This window comes from Microcebus murinus, chromosome 2 (genome assembly GCF_040939455.1).
Source record: "Microcebus murinus isolate Inina chromosome 2, M.murinus_Inina_mat1.0, whole genome shotgun sequence".
Classification (NCBI taxonomy): Eukaryota; Metazoa; Chordata; class Mammalia; order Primates; family Cheirogaleidae; genus Microcebus; species Microcebus murinus.
This window is the reverse complement of record NC_134105.1, coordinates 61,518,102-61,535,833: the sequence shown is the minus strand read 5'-3', so window position 1 is coordinate 61,535,833 and position 17,732 is coordinate 61,518,102. Positions and strand designations below refer to the sequence as shown.

Here is a 17,732-nt window from a genome sequence, read left to right as displayed (position 1 = left end):
GTGAAATGACATGTATAAGATTATTAATTGCAACATTGGTAATAGCAAACTGTCTATCAGTAACTTAGGTTATACTAGATAGTGGATACAGCATGCTTAAATAAAGTTTACACATTGGATTTTTAATAAATGATGAAGTATTTATTGTTTTGAAGACTTTGCCTCCACTCGCCCAATCTTTATGCCCCTTTTATGTATACTTGTTAAATTTTGAAATATAACCTAGGATTGTTTATTAATAAATGCTACCAAATATCCTTCTACTAAGATAACTTAGCATTACTGTACATCTTACTGTGACACCACATTTTATGTGTATAAGAAGTTGCCCTTATCAGATGCTGAAGTAGAATGATTGTATTGTTTTGCTACCAAACAAGTTCTAAATATTAGGCGACTGATTTCTTTTCCTCTGTGTAGCTCAACAGAGCATTCCAAGAGGAGGACTCTCCAGCCACTTTTTATTGCATCAGTATGCAGTGGTTTAGAGAATGGGAGAGTTTTGTGAAGGGTAAAGATGGAGGTAAGTGATTACCTGATAATTAAATTTTTTGTTATATCATTTGACAAATACTTCTTGAATATCTATATGCCTCTGGGATCAGACCATTGAATGATAGAGAAAAAGATCCCTGCCTTTCTATTTTATATTCTGGTTGTTTAAAAAAAATGTAAAACATAATATATTCTACTTTATATTCTGATTGTTTTAAAAAATTTTAAGCCTATTTTATGAATTGTAGCATATTCATAGTAGGAATAAAAGAACTGAACAAAATTAGTCTGTGATCTTAATATTGAAAATAATTTAGAAATCCAGACAATAAGAGGTTGCTTAAATTATGGTTTATTCAGTACAATGGAATAGTATATGGACTTTTAAAAATAATTCTGTATGATAATACTTGATAATATGAAAATAAGATGTTCTTGATGTATGGAAAATGTTGCAATACAATATGAATAGTTAGAATCTTTTGTTTTTTTAAAAAAACAAATATTATATTTTGCGAAGACAAAAAGACTGCACTAATATTAAAACAGTTTCCCTATTCTTGTGTAGTGGGATTACAGTATTTTTTCTTCTTTGCTCCTTTTTAAGAGCTTTTTTTCCCCAAGAGATAGCTTCTTGATATGTTACCCAAGCTGGCATCAAATTCCTGGGCTTAAGCAATACCTCCTGCCTCAGCCTCCTGAGTAGCTGGAAGTATAGGTGTGTGCCACTGCACCAGGCTTTTTTTTTACAGCTTTTGATAATGAACATGCACTGTGTTTTTGTATTCAGGGAAAAAACAAATAAAATTTTTTTCCTTTAAATTAAAAAAGAATGTATTTGACATTTTCTTTCTTTTTCTTTCCTTTTTTTTTTTTTTTTTTTGAGATAGTCTCGCTTTGTTGCCTAGGCTAGAATGAATGCCGTGGCATCAGCCTAGCTCACAGCAACCTCAAACTCCTGGACTCAAGCGATCCTCCTGCCTCAGCCTCCCGAGTAGCTGGGACTACAGGCATGCGCCACTATGCCCGGCTAATTTTTTCTATATATATTAGTTGACCAATTAATTTCTTTCTATTTTATAGTAGAGATGGGGGTCTCACTCTTGCTCAGGCTGGTTTCGAACTCCTGACCTTGAGCAATCCTCCCATCTTGGCCTCCCAGAGTGCTAGGATTATAGGCGTGAGCCACCACGCCCAGCCCTGACATTTTGTTTTCTAATGCTTTAAACTTACTTTAAGTAATGATAATCTGAAACAAATTGAGAGTTATACCATTTGCTTGTTGATTCTGTTGCCTAGGCTATAGTGCCATGGTGTCAGCCTAGCTCACAGCAACCTCAAACTCCTGGACTCAAGCGATCCTTCTGCCTCAGCCTCCTGTGTAGCTGGGACTACAGGCATGTGCCACCAGGCCCGGCTAATTTTTTCTATATTTTTAGTTGGCCAATTAATTTCTTTCTATTTTTTAGTAGAGACAGGGTCTCACTCTTGCTCAGGCTGTTTTGAACTCCTGACCTTGAGCGATTCTCCCACCTTGGCCTCCCAAAGTGCTAGGATTACAGGCATGAGCCACTGTGCCTAGCCTATATAATTTCTTTTTAAACCATAAAGTAATTGTTATTTTTTAACATAAGTGGCACATTTTGACCTGTAATCCCCAAATGGATAGGTAAGAAATCATTTCTGTTAGACCGTCAGTGGTTGTGAGAGAGCCTCTCTCATCTTCTTTCCTGTTTCTATTTTGGGAAAACTAAGGCCCAAAAAGGAAGAAGCTCAGGAGAAGATACTAAGAATTGACTATAATAATTTGGTTAAAAAACGCCTAATCTGATTGTTAAAACTCTCAATGATTTCAAGCACAAAATTTTGCAATTCTTTGGTACATTTCTTTGAAAAATTTGCATTTTAATAATTTTTTTCCTTTTGACTTAGATCCTCCAGGTCCTATTGACAATACTAAAATTGCAGTCACTAAGTGTGGTAATGTGATGCTAAGGCAAGGTAAGTTTGATTCATATTTAAGCCTTTACTTATTAGTGCTTTGTCACTGTTAGGGCTATGTCATCTGTAGCCATCTATGGTACTTTTTTTGCCCAGCTAAAGAATATAATTCATAAGTCAACTAGGATAAAGTCAACTAGGATAGTGGAAAGCAGCCAATGTTTAATTTTTATCTGAGGAAAGGTTTTCAGGCTCTTGGTAGGAGCTCTAGGAAAAAGTATCTTTAGCTTTTTAACAACAGATCATATGTTGTTGCTTATAACAATATAGGCTGGCAGTCTGCAGATTCATGTTCCAAAAGTTCTCAGTTATCCCTAGAGGATTCATGCGGGGGCAGGGGGGGGATACACTATGAAAGCTTTTGCAGTATGAATATATAGATTTGTTAATATTATTCTTCCTATGTAATTTTAGGAGCAGATTCTGGTCAGATTTCGGAAGAAACATGGAATTTTTTGCAGTCTATATATGGTGGAGGGCCTGAAGTTATCCTACGACCTCCAGTTGTTCATGTTGATCCAGATACACTACAAGCAGAAGAAAAAATTGAAGTAGAAACTCGGTCTTTGTAATATTGAGGATATAGAGAATTCTAATGAGAAATCATTTTCACTTCCTCTGATATATACACATGCAAAAACATTCCTAAAAGCATGTTTCTTTTCTTGATTTTTCATCTTTTATCCCATTTATTCCTTCTTAGTGGGCATTATGGAAGAATATATTAAAATGTATAATATACTACAAGTGGGTATATTTAATACTAAATACTTAGCGTAAAGTCTTTCAGTGTAATATTTTTGAAAGAGAAGGGACAATTTTGATCAACTGGTAATCATGAGGTTATCTTTGTTCTACGTACAGATCCATAGCATCCTTTGTAGTGTTGTAAATACTTTTGCTTTGAAAACTTTTTCATTACTCTAAATCATAATTCTGACCAATCTTTTCAGTTCTCCAGAGCTTAATTTAATTCTGTAGTTTTGACATGGCTTCATATAATGAAGAGCCTATTTTAAATTGAGAACAGTAGTTGGAAAATTGTTGTTAATTTCCTAAAGCTCAGGAAATGTAGGGTGTTACTTCTTTTGCACTGCAGCATATAACTAGCATATTAAAATATACAAAATGTCTTTTTTTGAATGTATCAAGGATGTATTTAGTTCGAGTGGAATTTGTCAGCAGATGTCAGTAACTTATTGCCGCTTATATTGTAAAATGTTAAACTTCAATTCCTGTAACCCTAGCTAGAATTAATTAATGTCATAACTAAAACACTTAGGGTTAGTTTTAGGGCACTTTTTATTTTGCGAGCATGAAGTGTGGAATGTGTCAGTGAGATTGTTGATAAAGCTGAAGCCACTTGCAAATTGATTTTTTTAATGAAATACATAAAGTCTTTTTGAATAATATAGTATGCACTGCTATTTGCTTGATTATGTAATGTCAAAAGTTTAACTATATTCCAAGTACAAAAACATACTGGATTACATTAAGGATGTTGAATAGCATTCATGATGGCTTTGTTTTGGTTTGGGGCAGCTGTCACCTGCCAAAGCGATGTTAAAATTAGTTCAATAAAAATGATTTTAAAATACATAACTTGAATGTTGAATTTATTTGATAAACATTAAAGGTAAAGGGCATAATGTTTGTGGGTTTTTTTGTTTTATTTTGAGACTGAGTCTCGCTTTGTTGCCCAGGCTAGAGTGAGTGCTGTGGTGTCAGCCTAGCTCAGGTCAACCTCAAATTCCTGGACTCAAGCAGTCCTTCTGCCTCAGCCTCCCGAGTAGCTGGGACTACAGGCATGTGCCACCATGCCTGCCTAATTTTTTCTATATATATTAGTTGGCCAATTAATTTCTTTCTATTTAGAGTAGAGGGGGGGTCTCACTCTTGCTCAGGCTGGTTTCAAACTCCTGACCTCGAACAGTCCACCCGCTTTGGCCTCTCAGAGTGCTAGGATGCATAATGTTTGTTAATATTACAGTGCTCTTGTTATTTCTTAATCAGAAGTATGCAAGTAAGTCATTCAGTTTAGTAAAGTTTTGATACTTAATGAGATGAATTTATTAATCAGCCATTTATGATCTATTTTAAATTTTTAAAAAATATATAGTTTTTAGTTTTCTTCCTCATAATTGATACTATAGTCCTCCTCAAGAATTGAGTGATGTTACTGATCTGGGTATGAATCACCAGAATTTAGTGTAATGCTTGGTATTTGGTATTAATCAAAAAGGTTTGTTTTTAATAGTGCTTGCCATTTATTGACTATTACAATGCTTCAGTCACTCTTCCAAGTGCCTTACTTACATTTAATCCTCCTGACAACTCTATGACATAGGTTAAGTGGCTTGCCCAAAGTTATAACAGCAAAGAAGTGGCAGATATGTGACTCCACCTCAAATCACTTATACACTGTAATATATTGTTTCCCAGTGAATTCCTTTGAAACTTGAGGTATCTCACAGTCATTAATAATAACATCTGGCCGGGCGTGGTAGCTCATGCCTATAACCTGGGAGGCCGAGGCGGGCGGATCACTCGAGATCAGGAATTTGAAACCAGCCTGAGCCAGACCCCGTCTCTACCAAAAATAGAAAGAAATTAATTGACCAACTAAAATATATATATACACAAAAAATTAGCCGGGCATGGTGGCGCATGCCTGTAGTCCCAGCTACTCGGGAGGCTGAGGCAGAAGGATTGCTTGAGCCCAGGAGTTTGAGGTTGCTGTGAGCTAGGCTGACGCCATGGCACTCACTCTAGCCTGGGCAGCAAAGTGAGACTCTGTCTCAAAAAAAGAAAAAAAAAATAGTAACATCTGTTATTGGAATATATAATATGCTAAAGAATACTGATCCCTAAGAGCTTATATGTTTATTTTTTTACATTATAATTGTCAAAATACATAAATGGGTAGCAGTACCATAGAGTTTTAAAGGTTGGCATGTTGGCAAATGTGGGATAAAAAAATAGTTTCTGTGAGGATGATTTTCTTAGAAATACTTAAACTGAGAAATAGGAAAAAGGCTGAGAAATAGGAAATACTTAAACTGAGAAATAGGAAAAAGGCTGCAGTCAAAGGCTGAGAGCCTGTGTGTTAAGTCTTTTGATTTTTTTTTTTTTTTTTTGAGACAAGCTCTCACTCTGTTGCCTAGAGTAGAATAAAGTGGCAGAATCATAACTCACTGAAATCTCAAACTCCTGGGTTCCAGTGATCCTCCGGGCTTAGCCACCCTAATAGTTGGAACTAAAGGCATGCACCACCATACTCCTCTAATTTTTCAATTTTTTCTTTTTTTTTTTTTTGTAGAGATAGGGTCTCTACAAAAGAGAGATACAGGCCTGTATCTGTACAGGCCTGACAAAAATCTCTGCCAGCTGGCCCCATAAGGAGATCTGAAGCTAAGACTGCCCATTGGAGGAGTCCTGCATTGGGCAGAAATGGCCAGGCCCTTGTACTGTTAGTAGGCCTTGTTCTGTCACCCACTAGTGGCTACCTGGAAAAGAAAGTTAACTGAGTTTGACCTGGATGGAGTTAACAGAGGTTGTTAGCCAACCACACTATCCTTAGCTAGGCAGCAAGTGCTTTCTTGAAGAGGGGTCTGAACAGCAAATCTCTGCCACACTTGATCATAGGATTATGATAATTATGTATATTATATATAAAAATACTTAACATAATTGGTAGTCAATGATGTAACCCCTTATTCTCTTTCTCCCTTTGACAGTGTGTAACTTCTGTGCTTGTTTCAGCAGTGCACATACTAAAATTGGAACAGTACAGATAAGATTAGTTTGGCCTCTGTACAAGGATGACAGACAAATTCATGAAATATTCCATATTTTTAAAAAATAGAAAACAAAAATGTAACCTCTAAGGACATGTTATCCATGTAAGAGTTCTGTGAAAAATATTTAATCTGAATATTATCATGATGGGGGAAAATCAAAATAAATTTTTAAAAGGCACATTATATAAACACAGCTTTCTTAGACTCCAAAAAAATAGTGTTATGATAGACAAGAAAGGCTAGATAAAAATTAAGAGAATATGACAATGCAAATGTGATCCTTGATTGGGTCCTGGATTGGAGGAAATAATTTGTAAGGAACAATATTGGAACAGTTGTAAAAATTTAAATATGGATTATATATTAGATAATAGTAATAGTATTGATTCTATCAATGTTAAATTATGGTAACTGGTAAAAGAATGGCGTTGTTACGAAATGTATGCAGATATGCTAAAATTTTTAGGGTTGAAGTCATGCTAATTTGGAATACACATACACACACACACATCAGACCATAAGAGTTTATTACCTAGCATATGCTGTTCACTTCTTCCAAGCCTATAGAATTGCTTCAGCCTAAATGGAGAAATACTGTAATAAAGAAGGAGACCCATACAATTGATTATTAGGTTTACTAGAAAGATGCTGTCAAGGATACTGTTCACATGATCTTGTAATCAGAAACTGTGGGAGAAATTTATGTTTGGTCTTTGTACTAGGAATAGTAAAGCCTCCTTTGGGCAAATCATTTTTTATTATCCTATGGATGCTGCAACTGTCATAGCTTATATTATTTTTCCTTGTTACATCTGCCAGAAAGCTTAAAGCAAATATTCAGACCTTAGAGCATATATTTCTGTGCATCATTTTCTTTTGCCCTAATTTCCCCATTTTAATTATTTTGAATCCTATTTTGGCCATTATACTGATAATGTTTGGTAAGTCACGTAAGCCTTTTCAGAAATGAGCACAATGTACTGGCCTTTGTGGTGATGTACAACAATTTCCCACTACTCATTAAACACCAAAAGGTTTTGTCTTGTTTACCTACCAGCGCTTGACATAGTATATGAGATAAAATAGATTCTTAGTAAATTTGTCCAATAAATTCATGTTGAAGACTCTCTTTTTCACATTTCCCCCCTCCCTGGTTTTTGGGTACCATTCTATCCAATTTCTTTGGTATTGTTCTAGTCCCTCATTTCTCCTCTGATTTTCATTTTCTCTCCTTCTCCTGCAATGTCAGTGTTTCTCAGGGTTTTGTTCTTGATTTTCAGCTTTCACTCTCTCTAGGTAACGAAATCTAAATCAAAGGTTCAACTTACTATTATATTTGTAAGCTGAAGACTCATAAATCTGTATGTCCAGCTTGGACCTGGAGCAGCATCCTAGACATACATATTCAACTGACTCCTGGGCAGCTTCATTTGGATATACTAGGGTTACCTCAAACTCAGTATACCTTAATGGAACACATCATTTCCCCCCTAAACTTGCTCCTACTTTACTATTTCCTATGGTCATTGATGACCTCCATTTCCCCTGTCACCAAAGCTGGGAATCCTAGACTCTTTACTCACAAATCCAATTAACTACCCAAATCATAGAGATTCAGCTCCCAAAATATCTACATATACTGTATTTGGACATCAGACGCTCATCAAACCAATCATAATAGTATGAAAGTGCTCCCAGATGGAAAAAATGGTTAAATTATATAAACAACTCTTGGGGTTTTTGAAGAATATTTACTGACATAGAAAAAAGTGTATCTTGTGAATGATGATGAAAGGCATTAGATTAAAAAAAGAGAAAAGACAAATCAAGTTTTTAAAAATACTTAAAATATTTATATAAAAAAGAAAAAAGTGTATGATCTAATGAAAGAAATTAGGATACATGATGTCATTACAGATTTTATATACCCATAGGAAAAAAACTATTGCTTGGTTTTTTTCAGGTAATAGTAACTAGTAGCAGTGCCAAGTAATATTAAGTTCCAGTCCATGTAGGGGGCTTTGTTCTCCTTCTCTGGAATGTTTTCCCTGCCTTTGCCTAACTTCCTAACTGCATTAATACTTTCAGTGTCTCTCAACCTAGATGTTACTTCCTCAGAAGTACTTTAGAACATGTACTTTCGGGCATATGGACAGTTTCTTATGGTGACCTGCGCTTTTCATGCATGGTACTTACCAGTTAGAATTTATGTACAATATTTATTTATGTGATTATTTCTTGAATGGCAGCCTCCCTCCCGAGACTGTAGGCTGTAAGAGTAGGGCTTATGTTTGGTTTGTTCTCCAGCATCTTGTATAGCACTTGGCATATTTGTTGAAAGAAAGAATGAATGAACTACATCAGTGATTTTCAAAACATGTTCTGAGGCAGTGTCTCATTTGCTGTGGTAAGGGACTGAGGGAAATGTCAGCTAGTTGCCCACTCCCAGGTCTTCTTTTATTTGGTTCAAATATTGATTCTGGAATAAGACTGGGATTATAACAGCAGTGCTTCAGAAAATGTTATACAAACTCCTGAATTAGCTGATCTTGAAGTCTCTTCCATCGTCAACATTCTGTGATGAAAATAAAGGCTATATAGGAATATGTAATTAGGGAGTGGCATTTGCCTGAAAGTTTGGGAGCAATGAAAGTCTTTTCCATCCTTGGATAATTGAGGATTTCAAGGGCTCTATCCCTTTCCATTCAGCTGAGATCTACTCCCAGGCCTAGAGTTTTCTTTTCTTAGCTACCCTCTTTACTATCACTGAACCGGTCATTTCTCCTTATCCCTTAGGGATTACTCCAAAGAGCTTGCAGTCCAGCCACTTGGGGTTACTTGTAGTTCTCTCCCTTCCCGCATTCATGCAATCACCTCAGCTTAGAATGGACTTTTTCTCTCTGCTTAGCAAAGTCATCCTGTAACTCAAATGCTAACTATTGTAAAAAGCCTTTCCAAGCTCTCCTCTGCTAATACAATACTTTATTCAAATATCTATATAGACTGGGCACGGTAGATCATGCCCATACTCCTGGCAGTCTGGGAGGCCTAGGTGGGAGAATTGCTTGAGGTCAGGAGTTTGAGGTTACAATGAGCTATGATGACACTACTGCACTCTACCCAGGGCCACAGAGCGAGACTCTGTCTCTAAATAATAAGATAAAATAATATCTGTAAAGCCTTCTGCAGTTCAAATGGGCAAGTCACTTAATCTGTTTTATCAAGAGAAAAATATGAATAGTGTCACAGGTTGGGTTTCCCAGGGAGCAGACTCTTATGTGATTAGCATGCAGGAGATTTACTAGGGAATGCTCTTGGGATCATCACTTATGAGAGGGAAGAAAAGCAACACTGGGCAGAGGGAGAAGGTGAGTTTCTATGAAGTCTCAATGAAATGCCTCAGTCGATCTTGAAGCAGGAGATGAGATGACCCATCAGAATTGTCCCAAGTTTAGGTGAGAGGGCTGGGCCTTTTATCCCTGCATTGATTATTAGATGTGGCCTCCCTGAGAATATTATCATGTTGTGTGACACTGGCATGCCAGAAATGGGCTGACAACTGATGGCTGGCTGTGGGCAACATTTCCTGGCAGCAGATGATAAGTACTTCATTCTTTTTTTTTTTTTTTTTTTTGAGACAGAGTCTCGCTTTGTTGCCCAGGCTAGAGTGAGTGCCGTGGCGTCAGCCTAGCTCACAGCAACCTCAAACTCCTGGGCTCGAGCAATCCTTCTGCCTCAGCCTCCCTGGTAGCTGGGACTACAGGCATGTGCCACCATGCCCGGCTAATTTTTTTTTTTTTTATATATATATCAGTTGGCCAATTGATTTCTTTCTATTTATAGTAGAGACGGGGTCTCGCTCTTGCTCAGGCTGGTTTTGAACTCCTGACCTTGAGCAATCCACCCGCCTCGGCCTCCCAAGAGCTAGGATTACAGGCGTGAGCCACAGCGCCCGGCCTAGTACTTCATTCTTGAACAAGGATCTGAGAAGTACATCTCAGGGCCCAACACAAATAGTATCTATCTCATAGTATTATCGGAAGCCTAAAAATATATAACATATTGCCTGGCACATAGGAATTAAGAAGCCATGGTTGTTATGGTTATTATAAATAGAATTTGGCTGTATAAGAATATGGGCAAGGTAGGGAATCTTTGTGTTTATTTTTGTGTCTCTAGCCTTAGTATAGGGTCTGGCACCAAATAGATTAAATAAAGGCTTGTTGATGTGTTGATCAGTATAAAAATATGTCACCTTTTGTCTTGAAGCAGATGTTACTTTGAGTTGGAAACTGAAACAAATTCAAAAAGCCATTTCAACCACTTAGTAACTTTTATTAGCAACATAAAAAGGCACATGTATCCACTTTTCTGGAAAAACAACAACAACAAAAAAACAGTTGCAAAGACCAGAAAAAAAGCAATGAAGTAGTACTTGAAGGAAGTAGTAGTCAGGAAGAGCCCCAGTTAATGGCTTCTACCACTGCATTTGATATTTTTGGAACATAATCTTCTAATTATAATCAGGGAAGGAGGTTTAGCACAGTTTCTCCACAGCTCATAAACAGTGCAGTTGTCTGTGGTACTATCAACCCAATGGAAGTGCTTATCTTCATTAATGTGCGTTGGGCTTTATTTACCTGCATGCTTTATACAGTTGGTAGATATGTTTTGATAAAGTATTTATTAAGTACTGTTTTGTTCCAGACACATTTCTGAGGCTAGAGCAATAAGCAAAAGTTACTAAGTCCCTGCCTTTAAAGAGCTTTCATTCTTGGTGGCGATGACGCCGACAAATAAAGTCTGGAAGTTAAAACTGTTATGAAGAAATAAAAGCAGGTAAAGAGAGTAAAAGCAGTGGTGCAGGCGTGCTCTTTTGTATAAAGTGGTGTAGGCAGCCCTCTGATACAATACGCATCGAACATCGATGAGTTAAAAGAAATCTGGAGGAAGTGTTCTAGCCAAAGAGAACAGCAAGCGCTAAGGCCTGAAGTGGTTCGAGCTTGCGTGCTGTAGTAACCGCCGCAAAGGCAGAGGTGAGCGAGGGGGCTGCAGAGCGGATGGAGATGAGGAGACAGGAGCATATATAATAATATACATATACGGGCATTTTTCTGGGCTGAGGCCACACTGCTAAGGGAGCTAGGGTTTACAAGTTTCTCAAGAGGCCACAAAGAGCAGGATGAGGCGGATTTCCAACAGCGGAGCTACAAGGCCGCCTTCCTTCCATTGGTAGGGCCAGGTTAGGCCGTCGCAGGGGATGGACTGCCTCCCGCCCTCGGAAGACCAGCCTTCGCCCAAGGGCAGGGGCGGGCCGCGGGGGTGGGCCTCGGCGGCCCCCGGCCCTCGGGCGCTGCACGGGCCGCGGTTACCAGCAGGCGGTGTAGTGAGCGCGCCCGCAGCGGCCGCCGCCGCCAGCCCGTCCCAACGAGGAGCAGAGAGGAGGGGACCGGAAGGAGCCGCTGGTGCTGCGGGAAGTGGCAGGAGCGGGAGGCGGGGACCCACCTGGAAGCGCCGCGGCGCCGCTGTTGAGCTTCCTGCGGCAGCGACCACCCGAGCAAGTGCCGTGGCGGGGGCGGAGAGCGGCCACGGCTGCGGCGCCTCCCCAAGTGGCCCATGGTGCCCGGCTCCGCGCGAAAGGTGAGCAAGCGCTCGGGGCACGTGGTGGGGGCCAGACGAGGGGGAGTGAGAACGAAGGAGGAGGGGTCGGTGGGGGAGGAAAACGATCGGCTCTGGGACCCGGATTTGGAGCCAAGTACCGGGAGGGGGTGGGCTGACGGTGGCGACTACGAAGCCCCCACGTGGGGCGGGGGTGCGCGCGCACGTGTGCGCGGGCGATAGGGGGCGGGGAGGGCTTTTGGGGGCGACGGGCGCGCGCTCGCTCAGTAGTGGCCCACGTGACTGGCACGCTGAAAATGCTTCCACGTGACTGGGAGGCTGGCGGAGGCAGAGGGATGCACTGTCTGGTATAATGGTCAACAGAGATTTATTTTTTTAGAATTGCTTGCAGCACTTGTATACTAGGAGAATAGGAAGAGACATGTCAGATGGAAGAGGCTTCCTGCTCTTTTTGTGGTTTAGACGTCCTCCAGTTCGTTGATGAAACACTTTGAGTTCCGAAATACTCACTTTTCTGTGCCGCCATGTTGGTTCTAGAAGAAGCTCGCGAGATGCTAGTGGGTTTGTATCGCGAGATCTCTCGATTCTCGCGGGACCTTGTTGGCAGAGCAGTTGTCCTGGATGGCGGAGCCTTAGCTTCCGGGGGCCTGGGACCCGCAACTCTTTCTACAAGGCAAGTCGTTAGGGAGGGGCCCGGGGCGAGTGCCTCCTGGTGCCGGGAGACGTGCTATATCAGTTTCCCCTAATCTTGAAGGGAATACAGTAAACCCATTGAGGCAACACTGTCCTCTTCCCCATCCCCCTGCGGGCGCTCGGCCACCTGCAGAAGCGTATGTGCCCCTCAGCCCGGCTACTTCTTCCCACGCAGTGATAGTTCCACCCCCGTCCCACTCACTGGAAGTCCGGAGCCGAGCTCGAGCAGACGTGATGATTCCATTGGATACCGTTCTTCTTTCAAACGTTCTTCCCGGTTTTTTTTCCTTCTTGCTGTTTTCTAAAGTATTGCAGACCTGTTAACCATTCTGTCGCGTTCTTTGCTGCAGTACCTTTTTCCAAACGCTTAAAACAGAACGCCTTCCATGTCCTCTCTGGGTATCATGTACTCGGTCATTGATAACTTCATCACTCTGATTTTATATTTACAGTAACTTTGGCGGTATTTGGAGGGTCCCTTATGTCTCTGATAGTACCTGAGGCAGGATAAAATCATTCTTTTGATCTTTTTATACGTACTTACTAATTCAGTTATCGTTAGGGGTTTGAGTACTACTGTGTTACTGAGATGTTAAGGGATAGTTGTTTTAGGTTATATATTTAAGGTAATAGTGATTTGTTTTGGGTCAAACGATTTATTAAAAGCAAACTTACCATAAACTTCGGTATCCAAGTTGGAGTTTAGTTTTTTTCTTAAATGAGTTTGAAATACAATTAATTTCTCTCCACTTCCTTAATGTCTTCTCAAAAATGAATTTACAGTATACCTTTGCTTTTTACGTATTACTGAGCAGTATTTGGATTTTATTTAGTATTCGGAGTAGGAAGTTAATTACAAAACTAATCGGGTAACTAGGTAATTCATTCATAGCTTATTTTTTAAACTACAAAGGTATATTTTGTTACACATTTAATACAGAGAGATATACTGTATAGAGTAACAACATATTCCTGGTTACACACTTAATCCCTGCCCCTAAGTAACCGCTGTGTGATTGTTGTGTAGTATTTCAGATATTTTCTGTTTTAGTTTGATTTTTTTAAATGAAGGGAAGTAGTGAAGTGTTTTACGATGTATTGCTGCCACATTGACAATCAGTAATATTTTTCTGTTAAATTTTTATTTAATGATATTTGACTATTGTCAGGATTCACGTATGCATACAGATTTAGATAAAAAGCAGATTTTTTTTGTTTGCACAGATTTTTTTTTTTTTTAATCGTATAGTCCTTTGAAAACATCTCAAGTAACAGCATTATTATTTTTTGCAGCTCACAGCAACCTCAAACTCCTGGGGTCAAGCAATCCTTCCTCAGCCTCCCAACTAGATGGGACTACAGGCCCATGCCAAGACGTAGGCTAATATTTTTACTTTTAGTAGAGACCAGCCTATTGCTTAGGGTGGACTTGAATTCCTGAGCTCAAGCAGTGTTTCTGCCTGGGCCTCCCAGAGTGCTAGGATTATGGGAATGAGCCAGTAAGCCTAGCCTATATTGTATATTTAAACTGAAACCGAAGTATGTCTATAGTATATTTTCAGCTTTAAAAGTTTATCAGCTTGGGGGAGGGGAAAAAAAAAAGTTTATCAGCTTGATTAAAATAATAGTTTTGACCATACAGTTTAGTGAACTCTTCTGGAGAGTGGTAGATATATCAGTAGTTAACACAAACGTATGTATACTTAAATTGAAAATTGCTTAACAGCTATCATTTTGTGATTTTAAAAAGTTTTTTTCCACTTCAAACCGGCCAGCAATATTATTTATTAGCCCTGTTACATGAAAAAGTGGCCACTTTTTGGGCAATGTGGTTTTTGTTCATAGTGCAAGTATTAGGAATAAAAGTGTGTTGAGGTGTAATGTAGGAAAGAAGGAAAGGAGTATATAGGTTGCTATTGAGATGGAATTAGAGAAGTTGCAGTGAAAAGAGGAATGTAGAAGGTTGCCATTATGGCAGAAGTCCAAAAATAGGCAGCTTCATAATAGTTGGGAGGACAACCTGAGTTTACCAGAATTTGGAATCAGTATTTGAGGCAATTTTTTCCTCTTACATAATTTTTTTACACAATTCTGCAGTCCATCCCCCAAATTAGTAGGTGTCTCCTGTCATAAACGTCAGCAACTTAAGTTGATATTTAATCGAAACTTTGTGAATTCTTTAAGTAAAGCCATTCTGTTAAATAACATTTGTCAAGTACATTTTATTATTTTTGGAAGTAGGAAATTGTAAAAAAACGGGGACAGTGAGTTTGAAGTTCTCAGTTCTGTGGCCTCTGCAAAGGTATCTGTGCAAATTTAGCTTGATACTTGGGCCTTTGGTAGTCTTGTGTGCCTCTAATCTACATAATAATATATGTTCCTTACCCTTACAACTTTTGCTTTAAAAACTGGTTCCGGTAGTGGACCTTGGGAATTACCGGTCTTTTACTGACACTAAGTTATTCAAAGTTCTTGGTAGAAATATACTGAGGAAATCCAAGGAAGAGGAGAAATGTCTTTTACATGATTTGAGTTTGCTTGAGTAAAACTTAACCAAGAAATTTTATTTTTCTTTTATTCAGTTATTGTCATACAAGTGGTGAAGGCTGATAGGCTCGAGTGATCAGAGGAAATTAATTGGTAACAGTGATAGTATTGATTTGTCCTAGCTTGAATTTTTTTTCTTAAGGTCTGACACCAGGCTAATTTCCATAGACCTGTAACTTTGTGAGCTGTACAGTGTGATACCTGTACATATTAATTATATCAATAATATAAATTTTATTTCTTACCTCTTCTTGAATCAGCATGCAAGAGAGATTATAGTAAACTATTTAACCAGAAATATAAATCAAAGTATGTTATAATTGCTTTTTAAAAAAACTAATTTCATATGAAAATTCAGTTTGGAGTTATCTACAAGGAATAGTTGCTGGAGATTTTTTGATTTTTATAACAGTGTTTAATATAGATAGATGTGGTATATACTGTGGTGCAAATTGCTGTAACTAATGCTCTGATAACCACTGTAATTAAACTCTACAGAACACTGTCAGTAAATATTTTCCAAAGTCCAAAATCTCAATTTGGTTATTTTGTTTGAAACTAGCCTTCTCATCTTTTTTTTCTTTTCAGCTGTTCTTTTTTTTTTTCATCTAAGTAATTTTTGTCTTGTCAGAAACAAGTGAGTTGAGTAACTTTCCCTGAAGATAATATCATTTTGTGATTAAACTATTCAGTTATTATTACTACTATTGTTTGGAATTTTGGTGTATTTATAAGTTAGAGTCAGTAATTCAGGTAACGTTTTTGAGTGCTAGTGATCTCAGCCATTTGGAACATAGCAGAAATCCTGAACATAAAAAGGTCTTGGCCTTCAAAATAAGTATAATCAAGAACAATAAGCCAATGGCCTTTGTTAGGAAACTACTAATTAAAATTAGCTCACAGATTAAAATCCACAGTGTTGACTATTGGAATTAGGAACACTGACAGCTGAAATGGCATCTTATTTTAAGGGAAAAGGAAGAACTATTAAAAAGTAGATGGAAATATAGAGTAGTGTTTTAAAGCCATTACATAAAGACCTTCATAGAATCATTAACTTCTGAGGGAATCACAATGTTGTAGAGTAGTATAGTAAATTGAAAAGATTGTTAATAAACATTTTCAAAGCTTTGTCATTATGTTAGATTTCAGTTTTCTGGAGAATTCACTTATAGAACTCCTTATTTTATTATACCAAATAAAAATGGTGCTATTGTGTATGAGATTTTCTTTATTTTAATTGCTTTTATCCATTTATCTTTCTACTTATTTATTTTATATTTCAAGCAATTATTCCCAAACAAGGCTCAGTTATATTTTATATTTGATACCAGTACTAAACAACCAGTTTCCCAAGATTAGCACAGTTGTTAATGAAGGAAATAGAAGAACAGGTAATTAGAATTTGTAAATGACCTGTCCATATGATTCAGTTTTGTAGTATTGAATCCTGATATTGAGTCTCTATCCTTAGCCCAGCTAAATGTCCTGGGGTGAGAAGTGTTTCATTTTGTTGTAAGTTTTCATTGTTGCATTGTTGGCCTTCTCTCTTTTAATGTTAATTTAAACTTTGTGCTTCCTTCACTGGTGGAGTAATAGTATTTGACTGGGATAGTATTTGACTGTGTGTATGTATTTTAAGGATTTTTAAAGCTGGCTTGAGCACTTTAAATCTTGGGAATTAATATAACCATTATTAACATTTTGATATATTTCTTTTGTTATTTTAAAATATGTTTTACATACTTGCAGATACAACATTTAATTTTATGTCCTTTTTAACACTTTCCCATTCTCACAGTGAGTCTTAACAACTGTCATCACAAGTGGTTGCTTATTGTTCTATGCAGTGAACCTATCCTATTCCTTATTCAAATTTTTTGCATATATAGCTGAAGAAAATATTTATACATGTTTCTTATAAATAGGATTATCTCCTGGTATATTGCCAGAAATAATGTTTAGGTACATTTTAAAGGCTTTTAAAACATTGTACAATATTTAGCAAAAGGGATAAATTTATATTCCCATTTGAATGGCTGTTGCTCTATACTTTGTCAACATTTAATATTATTTATTAAAACTGTTAATAGGATGTAGGACATACTGTACTGCTTTATTTCTTTAATTATTAGTGAGGTGAAACTTTATGGTTAATATATGTATTTCTGTTTTGAATTTCTAACATAAACAGAATTTTAAAATTAATGCTATCAAATATCTTGATAAAATTTTGTTCTCCTGGTCTTATGAAATTCCCCTCTTTTCCAGAAATGTAATAAATAAACAGTACTGATTTAATACTATTTCTTTAGTTTTTCTAAGTTAGATTTAAATAAATTTAGCTTTTTACCTTATCTGGTATTGGTGTGAAATGAGAATTTAAATGTTTTCTTCCAAAGTAGTAACCGTCTCTACCTTTTATTAAATAATGCTTTATTTTCCTATTGTTTTGTTATGCTTTAGTTTCATATTTTAGTGTTACGTTTTGTATTATCTTTATCTCAAGCCTTAAAATATATTAGTATGTTTTTAGATGATTTTTATGACATATTTAATACCTTTTGCCTTATCTTT

The 17,732-nt window shown here is 37.6% G+C and overlaps 2 protein-coding genes and 1 non-coding gene across 7 annotated transcripts in view; all 3 read left to right on the top strand.

Moving 5' to 3' along the window:
• Nucleotides 1-4,098, top strand: part of USP33 (ubiquitin specific peptidase 33) — a 65,354-nt gene extending 61,256 nt beyond the window's left edge. For both annotated transcript variants that reach the window (XM_075999476.1, XM_075999472.1), the window contains exons 22-24: nt 421-523; nt 2,428-2,496; nt 2,911-4,098. In XM_075999476.1, coding sequence (XP_075855591.1) covers nt 421-523; nt 2,428-2,496; nt 2,911-3,068 — 330 coding nt within the window. In that variant the 3' untranslated portion in view covers nt 3,069-4,098. The remainder of the gene's footprint in view (nt 1-420; nt 524-2,427; nt 2,497-2,910) is intronic.
• Nucleotides 4,099-6,247: 2,149 nt separating this feature from the next.
• LOC142869740 (U6 spliceosomal RNA) lies at nt 6,248-6,352 on the top strand. Its single transcript, XR_012918311.1, has one exon. It is a non-coding gene; the product is annotated as a U6 spliceosomal RNA (small nuclear RNA).
• Nucleotides 6,353-10,931: 4,579 nt separating this feature from the next.
• ZZZ3 (zinc finger ZZ-type containing 3) overlaps nt 10,932-17,732 on the top strand; it is a 111,290-nt gene continuing 104,489 nt past the window's right edge. For 2 of the 4 annotated variants that reach the window (XM_020282460.2, XM_012787533.2), the window contains exon 1: nt 10,933-11,936. The gene's annotated coding sequence lies outside the window, so the exon portion shown is untranslated. Of the gene's footprint in view, nt 11,937-12,208; nt 12,589-17,732 lie in introns of those variants that run through there. The other 2 variants (XM_012787581.2, XM_012787542.3) reach the window with 2 other exon arrangements.